At 35.4% G+C, this 9,977-nt stretch overlaps 1 protein-coding gene across 1 annotated transcript; it reads right to left on the reverse strand.

Annotated features, from left to right (window-relative positions):
* Positions 1–137: 137 nt before the first annotated feature.
* LOC306879249 (hepatocyte growth factor-like protein) lies at positions 138–9,779 on the reverse strand. Its single transcript, XM_079432037.1, has 18 exons — positions 9,669–9,779; positions 8,543–8,687; positions 7,322–7,437; positions 7,042–7,156; positions 6,073–6,209; positions 5,859–5,979; positions 5,535–5,653; positions 5,152–5,320; positions 4,480–4,610; positions 3,742–3,844; positions 3,506–3,642; positions 3,322–3,354; positions 3,120–3,234; positions 2,929–3,006; positions 2,697–2,843; positions 2,246–2,352; positions 1,441–1,580; positions 138–665 (listed from the first exon to the last, which is right to left on the reverse strand). Exons 1-18 carry the CDS (start codon positions 9,721–9,723, stop codon positions 504–506), a joined length of 2,130 nt encoding a protein of 709 aa, XP_079288163.1. The 5' UTR covers positions 9,724–9,779; the 3' UTR covers positions 138–503.
* Between the last annotated feature and the right edge of the window lie 198 nt (positions 9,780–9,977).

Raw genomic sequence — 9,977 nt, forward strand, 5'->3', positions numbered from 1 at the left:
TATATATATATATAGTGCTGCTTGAAAGTTTGTGAACCCTTTAGAATCTTCTGTATTTCTGCATTAATATGAACCAAAACATCATCAGATTTTCATAAAAGTCCTGAAAGTTGACAAAGAGAACCGAATCAAACAAGTGAGAGAAAAATATTTTCTTTGTCATTTATTTATTGAGAAAATGATCCAGTGAAAGTTTGCTTTCAAGGTGTGACCCCCTTTTGCTGCAGTAATGAAGGTAAGGTTTCTTATAAATGCCATGTAAGGTTTAGTGTAAATATATGTGCACCTGTATATATTTCACAAATGCAATCATACATTTTATGTAAATTAAACCCCAAATTCAGAATGATACAAAAAAGCATACATAATCTTATAAAACACAGTATTTTTATGTATATTACATTTCAACTACTTAATATATTTATATTTTAGCTTATAGAAGATTGAGCAGTATGAAATGTCTGCTAAAAGACGTGCTCATGTGGATGTACATTTTTCTGTCATCAGGTCATCTCCATGACCTTCTTGATCCAATCTACATAAAAAGACAAACGGATGAAGATGTTTGGCTGGCCGGCGTGTCCGCAGCGGCGCATTGGTATGATGACTCCCTCCAGAACCCAACAGTCACTGTTCTGACAGGCCAGAGGGCCGCCATAGTCTCTCTGGAAGAGCAAACAAGAAGAACGTTACAGCGCACCTGCACCCAGCACGTCTTACTCATTTCACAATCCCCACTTACATCTATTGCAAAAACAGAACTTTAAACTCGCGTAGCCACACAAATGCATAGAAAGGAAATATTTGACGCTCTAAAAGCTTCATACACATTTTGCAAGCTTTTTGCAAGCTAAGAAATGTCTAGATCAGTGATTATCTAGTTTTACTTGAAAAGCCAGATTTTGCACACCAACCAAAATTGTTTATCATAAAAAACTCAAACCCAAAATTAAAGGATTAAATCTAATTTTCTACCACAAGATGGATGAATGCTTAATTTATGAATTAAATTAATTTTCCAACAAAAGACAGAGAAACCAACCATAATTGTTTATCATACAAAAATCCTAAAAATATATCAAATTTCCAACTAAAAAATGGATGAATACAACCAAAAGTATTTATTATACAAATTAAAAGATTCAATCTATGTTTAACAATTTAAATGGGATTCCTTCTTTTTAAAATTTTATGTACTAACTTTGATTTATTAAAAAGTTACTTGCATTTTATTATTTGAATTTAGTATTGCTTTTATATGTCAGAACATACAGAAAAACAGTGGCCAGCACACATGTATACAGAATCACCAGTATCACCAGTCACAAACTCTTATCTGTTTTCAAAGTATTATCCATGGCAATACTTTTAATAGTGATTCTTAACATATATGGTGTTAAAATGTAAAAGCGGAGAACAAAAAACAGTTCACACATCTACCTCACAGGCGCCAACTCCAGCCACGAAGGGCATGGTGCACATCTCATTCTCACGAACACGGCCCTTGAAATATGGGTTACAGTCTTTATTGCTCAGTACAGGCATCTGAGCCACATTCAGTACAGTCTCATCCCCCTTTCCTGAGAGAGAGAAGCAGAGAGGATCAGTGAGGGGAAGAGAAAGAGGACAAAATAATGGATGGTTGGAGAACTGAAAAAATGCACAAAGAGGGAATTATTGAATGTTACTGCAGAGTTTTTTTTTAGCATTCAACTTTTACATCTAACCAGACACTGCTTGACAAAAAAAAAAGAAAAAATCACATCCAGTTATATATGATGGATGGTAAAAATGTGTTATATTCAATGTGGAAAGGCAGAATTTCCAGCTTCCTACTAAGAGAAGTGCGACAAGATGCGTTTCCAACTTGGAAACTCAAATAACAAGGCTCTTATGCTCACAGAGACTGATCAAAAACACATTAATATTGTGAAATACAATTTTAAAAAGGTTTTGTATTTGAATATATTGTAAACAGTGATCAAAAACTGAATTTTCAGCATCATTACTCCAGTCTTCAGTGTCACATGATCCTTCAGAAATCAAAATATGCTGATTTGCCGCTCAAGACACAAAATCTGTTGTGACATTATAAATGTCTTTGTCACTTTTGATCAATTTAATGCATCCTTGAGGAAAAAAACCGCGTTAATTTCTTTAAAAATTTAAAATAATTTGGAACCCAAACTTTTGAACAATAGTGTATAATAGGAGGTATTATAGATAAAACAGACTGGAGTATCACCTTTTGTTTCTCCCCAACCAGCGATTTCACAGATGGTTCCGTCTGGAACGATGTAGCGCTCAGGAGGCAGACATATTTGAGACACGCGATCATTAAACTGAGCAGGACTGCAGGAGAAGAGCCAGATATGTGTTTATTAGAGGCCAATTTGGAGTCAAGACACTTTAAAGAATAGCATTCCAAAAAATGTTGCACACTCATAAAATAAAGGTTGTTTATTGGCATTGATTGTTCCAAGAAGAAACCTTTCCAAGGTTCTTTATAGTGCAAAAAGGTTCTTTAGATTTTTAAAAATGTTCTTCATTCTATGAAAAAAATGGTTCATTTAATATCTGTTGACTAAAAGGTTTTCGTGGATCATCTTCTATGGCATTGAAATCCTCTTTCTTTATTTTTAAGAGTGTACCAAAGCATGTTGTAAATGGCTGTGCTTGTGTGTGCTATGAAGTACGTTTCTAGCTGAAGCATGACCAGGTGGGATTCAGAAGGACCACAGACGATCTTGGTGAGAGGAATGGTTTGTCTGTCCGGTTCGCCTTCCTTTGGATCACGGAACAAGGTGCCCATCATAGCACTGTATCCCATGAGGTCCACATAACTGCACACAATCACCAACAAACATGTGCATATTTAATAATTACTGTCCAACTCTGAACATTAATCACTGAAGAAGTTTGGGTTACCAGGATGAGAAGCATTGTTTAGTGCTGATCACCCATTTGGAATTGACCAGAGAACCTCCACAGAAGTGATTTCCTTTCCTGAGAAGACATGCAGTGGCCACAAATATATTTGTCAATAAGAAACACTGCTTGCAAATCAATTTTACTTCCATAAAGTGACATCATTTGGGACGGATTATAGTACGACTAACCGGTCTCGAAGGCTGACGGTCCAGGGAGAGTTTCCAGGTGTGCCGCCCACTATTCTTAACCTGCTCTTTACAGTCCGGTCGTCCCGCTTCCCACACTCGTTAAACACAACCTCCGCTTTTTACACACAGTGGAGGGCAAGTTAGGAGCTCAATTGTACACATCAGAGTCTGTACTGTTCACTGTATATTGTTTTTGACTTACTTGTTGGCCCGATGATTGGCACTTTCTCTCCAGCTATTATCACACAAAGTATAAAAAATATAGTTTAAATCATTCATAATAATTTTTATTTTGAATATATTACCATTAATAGTTTATAATAAATGTTATATTATTAAATAATACAATTCTATATTCTATACGTCTATAGACATTGCTGCTTCACCACACTGCTTGATGGCACAGTAGTCGAACTCCGTCTTGGGGTCAGAGGTGTAGCACCAGGGCCCGTGATGGTCTCCGTCAGGGTTCCTGCAGTAGTTGTCGGTCAGGTTGGCCTCTGGGTGTGTTTTGGGGTTTATCCTGCAAATAGATGTGCATAAATTACCTTTTATTCATACTTTAGATTTATACTTTAGACCAACTTTAAATGAGACAAAAAGAATGGGATTTTATTCTTACTTGGTTTTGTGAGGTGTATTGACGCTCCATTTCTGGCAGAGAATACCTTTACGCGTCTTGCGGACAACACCCCGATAGTTTTTGCCGATTTCATTATAGCAATCTAGTTTAAGGAGAAGAAAACCTGGTTATTTAAACCACCATTCAAAATTTCAGGGTCAGTATGATTTTTTTATGCTTTTGAAAGAAGTCTCTTCTGCTCACCAAGGCTGCATTTATTTGATCAAAAACACAGTAAAAATGGCAATTTTGTGAATATTATTACAATTTAAAATGACTATATTTTAAAATGTAATTTATTCCTGTGATGCAAAGCTGAATTTTCAGCACCATTACTCCAGTCATCAGTGTTACATGATCCTTCAGAAAATTTTGTAATATGCTGCTCAAGATGCATGTCTGATTATTATCAGTGTTGAAAACAGTTTTGCTGCTTCATTTATTTTTTGGTAACGGTAATACTTTTTCTTCAGTATTCCTTGATTAATGGAAAGTTCAAAAGAACAGCATTTATTTGAAATGCTCTGTAACATTATAAATGTTATTATTAAAAGTATTAATTCCTTTAAAATAGATAATTGACCACAATTTTTTAAAGGTAGTGTATATACAATAGGCATATTAAGACACAAAGTGTACATTGATTTTTTCTTCCCATAAAAACAAAGCACAGTCAAAATGTCTTTAAAAATGAAACAGTAGTTGATGTTTTTAATCACTAGCAGGCGCCAACTGTACCTTCAGCCTCAATGTCATCAGCGCAGCGTTTAATCTGCAGGCAGAGAGCCGTCCTCATCTCAGACAGAGACGTGAAACACCAGGGCGCCTCGGAGCCGTCCGGGTTACGGCAGTAGTTCTCCTCCAGACCCCTAAAGGTGGAAAGATGAAAGACAGAGAAGGACAAAGAGTCACAATCAACCCATTTATACAGTTCAGATGAAGTTTGTTTCTTTATCAGAACAGATTTGGAGAAATGTAGCATTACATCACTTGGTCAACAATGGATCCTTTGCAGTGAATGGGTGCCGTCAGAATGAGAGTCCAAACAGCTGATAAAAACATCACAACACCACACCACTCTTGTACATCAATTAACATCTTGCGATGCAAAAAGCTGCGTGTTTGTAAGCAACAAATGCATCAAGGTGTTTAAACTGTTGCTTCTGGCCAAAATATGAGTCTATAATCCGTAATAACACTTCCTAACTGATGGACTGGAGTGGTGTAGATTATTGTGATGGTTTTATCAGCTTTTTGGACACTCATTCTGACGGCACCCATTCACTGCAGAGGATCCTTTTATGAGCAAGTGATACAATGCAACAAACAAACTCATCTACATCTTGGATGGCCTGAGTGAGTAAAAAATTCCAGCTAATTAAAATTGTGCAATCTATTCCTTTAACTCACTTGCACTCGTAGGTTTTTGGGAAAAAAGGGTGTTCGTGGGGTTTCTGGGCGTCCCAGCGCTGACAGGGGATTCCAGAGGTTGTTTCGTTGACTTTGCCCCTGTAATCCTCTCCACGACCCCGGAAACAATTAGTGGTGTAGCCGGAGCGAAAACGGCGCTTGGGAGACTCTATAGGGGAGAGAAAAAAAAAAAAAAGAAATTGAAGAAATTCATGTAGGAGAAACTTTCCAGATTCTAAAGATATCTCATTGATTGATCATTCTTATCACAGGGTAAATGTGGAGTTATAACTAGTTGTAAATATGGCTGTATATTCGACAGATGCAGTAATCTGCTGTCCAATCGTACTTTACATATCCTTGTAAAGAGCAGAAATACTCACGGCACTTGCGTATATCACAGCTCTCTCTCTCCACTGTCGTGTCAGTGGTGTAGCACCAGGGCACCGGAGACGCATCCGGGTTACGGCAATAATTATCATCCAAACTTTTATCAGGATACCTGGTTGCACAAACATCAGATATGAAGTTATTTTACATTATTATATCAGCAGCTGCAAACACCACATGATTAAAATTCATTGCCATACTGCCTCAGAAAAGCTCCTGCAGTATTTGAGCACAGATACAGAAACGCTGATATATTGACTTCCACTGCAGTTATATTCTGATTTCAGAGCTTTGGTACATGGTTATGTGATATTTACTTCTCTGGCTGGTAGATGTGTTGATGCGGATACTGTTGGTCCCATCTCTGACACTCTTTCCCGCTCACTGTGTGATCCACCTGACCTCTGTAGTCTTCTCCATTACAAGTGATGCACACCTCTAATGGAGAAACACACAAACATCTGCTCAGAACAAACCTCTTATGACTGTGAAAGTAAAACCACTGCAGTGCAAACATGTAACTGGCCGTACCGTTTTTGCACTGGGGAATGTCGCAGCTCTCATATCTGCGTTCAGGGTCAGTGGTGTAACACCAGGGTCCGATGCGGTCACCGTCCGGATTACGACAATAGTTCAGCTCCAGGCCATTAGTAGCAGACGGAGTCCATCTATTCCAAACAGTGGTCACATCATTCTAATATCGCAGTTGTACATTCAGCCATTACAATTTAAAATATATGAACTTTCTATTCATCAAAGAATCCTGAAAAAAATGTATTGGTTTCCACAAAAATATGAAACTGTTTTTAACATTGATAATAATAATAAGAAATGTTTCTTGAGAAGCAAATCAGTATATTATACTGATTTCTGAAGGATCATGTGACACTGAAGACTGGAGTAATGATGCTGAAAATTCAGCTTTGATCTCAGAAATAAATTGAACATTTTTAATTTTAATAATATTTCACAATATTACTGATATTTCTCAAATCAGATATCAAATCAGCGCAGCCTGGGTGAGTATAAGAGACTTCCTTCAAAAACATCTTACCAATTCCAAACATTTTAATGGTATGTTGAATGCAATCACATCATGTTTGACAAAAACTGCTAATATATTTGTTTTTGTTAATCATCTACAGTGCATTTGGACAATATGAAACTGACCCAGTTTACTTTCTTAATACATAGTCTTGATTTTTTTGTGCATGATTTATCAGTGCATGCTGTTTCAAAGGATATTTTTTTTTGTAATCTTTCAACAAACAAACAAAAATGTGTTTGCAAATGTAACTTGATATGATATTTTGTGTCAAATGCACTGACATTCAGACAGTTTTAAAAGTGTCCAAATGCCTTTACAGGCTATTGCAAAAAATTTAGTAAGCACTGCTATTTTAAAGTTAAATGATAATTAAAAAAACATATTTTGCATATAAATATTTTACATGAGGTTTGTGCAACATACTACAGTATATGTCATGTCTGTTCTCAAACCTGTGATCATGAGGGAATTTGGACCACCACTGTTGACATGTTCGTTCACTCTTAGTCGTCGACACTTTCCCTCGATAGTCTTCTCCTTTACCCACAATGCACTTCCTTACATAGACTGAGTACAAGAGAACATTATGAACATGTGACTACAGAGGCACTTATATAAGTGGTGGTTAAGCGATATGAGTTTTTAATGGCTGATGACATATTACATCTTATAATCTTCCAAACGAATACTTTCAAAATCTACTGAAAAACATTTTGAGAATCAATTTGCCACCTTTCATCTCGTAAAGGTCACAGTTCACGTTTCTCTTGACGTCTGCATTATCTCCGTCGCCCACCCAGGGCAGATGTTTACACACCAAAGATGGACGAAACTCATAATTAAAAGCTCTGGAAAGTTCAAAAATACATCAGAAATACATATCGTGTTCCCTTGTGAAAAAGAAACATATAAGTGCATGCAATGTGCACTTGTAGTGTGCTGTAAATCTTAAAATACATATATTTTAAAGTATATTTTACTTTTGCATTTCTAGATAATAATATTAATGAAATAAAAGGCCATTTAAGTGTGCTTAAAGGCAGACAATTTCATGACTGTTTCTTAATGCACTTTTTAAAAAGTGAATTTTTGAAATTAATTTTAAATCATTATGTTTTAATAGACTTTGTCATGCTTTAAGTACACTTATTTTAATGTGTTGACAAACATTTTAAGCACATGTAAAGTACTTGATTGTAATTTTACTGTAGTGTGTTATTAGATTTAAAGTTAACATATTTTAAATGTACAAAAGACAATAGCAGTAATGACAGAATTACAAAGAAAGATGTATTAAAGCTAAGTTTAACTAATTGCATGCAAAATAAATGTTTATTTATTTTTAAGGTTCAATTCTCACTATTAACTAACTATTAGTGACAACTTTTGCCTCAATAAACTCCTAATTTGCAGCTTATTAATAGTTAGTAAGGCAGTTAGGTTTATGTATGGGGTAGGATTAAGGGATACAAAATATGCTCATGCAGAATAATGCATTAATATGTGCTTAAGATTTACTAATAATAATAAGCCATTCTCTCTTTTGGCTTGCATAATAATAATAATCAACATTGCATAATAAACAGCCAATATGCTAGTAATATGCATGCTGGTTAGGGAGAATTGGTCCTTAAAATAAACTCTTACCAAATATTAAAATAAACAATATATTTAAATTTAATAATAAATAACATGCATTTAAGTGTCTGATTTTTTTTAAATTTAGTTTGCACTTTACTATATTGTTTAAAAGTATATATTTCTGTAATAAGTATGCTAAAATATACCTCTTACGGACAAAATAAGGAAATAAATACTAAACAAATTAAACTGTCAAAAAGGCAATTTAGAAATATGACTTTTAATCATTCAACCGCAAAGAGAATTATGTTTTGAGTGTAAAACTGATTCATGCAGTACATGCTGGGACAGGGAAGTGGGGATATATGAGACCTGCATTCTGGACTCTCTGTGCAGCGTTTAGCACAATCCTCCAAAGTGATTCCTGGAAGTTCAGTCAGACGGTTGATGTTCCAGGATTTCAGGACCAGCTCTCTCCCCTCAGATCGCTGGAAATCATTCAATGCGCTGCGAAATGCTGTGAAAACACACACCAGAAAGATGCACTAGTCATTTGACCACTTTGGAATTATTTAGTAATAAAGAAAATCAAGTTGAAACACCCAAAACCAAAACGAAATGACAGGATTTTTTTTGTGACAGAAGTTATTAGATGAAAACAATAACATGCATGGTAGCATGTCAAAATTTTTTTAAATAAAATAAAAAATTACCTTTTTTTGGCATGTTGTTAGTGAATAGCAAACTTTTTGTGCCGGTTTAAATGTTGTAATGCTCCTTCTCTCTCTCTCTCTCTCTCTGTGTGTGTGTGTGTCCTTAGAGGGGCTTAAACACACATGACCTTTGGATCTGTAAACTACATCTGTTCCACAATATTCCCAGTGGCATGGCATGATCATGAAGTGATGCCCAAATAACTACACTGTACACAGAAACCAGTCCACACCTGTACACACATGCTTCTGTTTAAATTCATTAAACATCTATGAATATGTGCCTGTACGCATGATGAAAAGGGCTATTAATAACATAAAATGTGATAAGAATACAGTGAGAGTCCAATAGCAACTGATATTGTAATTGCATGTTTTCCACATGCAATGTTTGTAAGAGTTACTCAAATATCAAGAAAACTGCTGCAATAAATCTCTCTAGCTCATTTTTATTGTGAACTTTCTTTATATAGGCTAGCTCTGACTAGTCTGTTCTTTAAAACATACCATTGTAACCATAGTTTCAGCCAAAATATCACTGTAGTTGTAAAATAGTAATTATTATAAGATCTTAAATATTAGGGAACTTTCATATTCTGTCAGAAATTTAGTTTTATGACAGTAGTGGATAATACTAAGCATAGTTTTATTACAGAATTATGGTGTTTGAGCAGAATGGAGTCACATGTTTGTTAATCAATTAGACTTTCTAAAAACAATTCACCTTAAAACACAACATTTCAAGTATCAAAAGAACTCATTCATTATTAGAGTACTGATCTTACCATGAACTGTGTCAGGCCAGAGCAGCAGAACTGTGAGAAAGAAGAGTGGAATCATGGTATAAGAGCTGCTTTACTCCAACAGCAGAGCTCATCTGAGGACTTTGATTCTTTTGGAAGAATTGATGAAGGGGGTGGTGTGTGTGTGTGTGTGTGTGTTTACTCCTTAGATGACCTGATAGAACAGGACATTTCCCAATAAATCTGGCTAAAATAAACAACTCTTAACCTCAAACATATGCCAAAAATAAACTAGTAATGACAATAATAAAGCCTATATTATCATTAATAACTTACAATGTGGTAATAATA

This window comes from Barbus barbus (genome assembly GCF_936440315.1).
Source record: "Barbus barbus genome assembly, chromosome: 13".
In the NCBI taxonomy this organism is placed as follows: domain Eukaryota; kingdom Metazoa; phylum Chordata; class Actinopteri; order Cypriniformes; family Cyprinidae; genus Barbus; species Barbus barbus.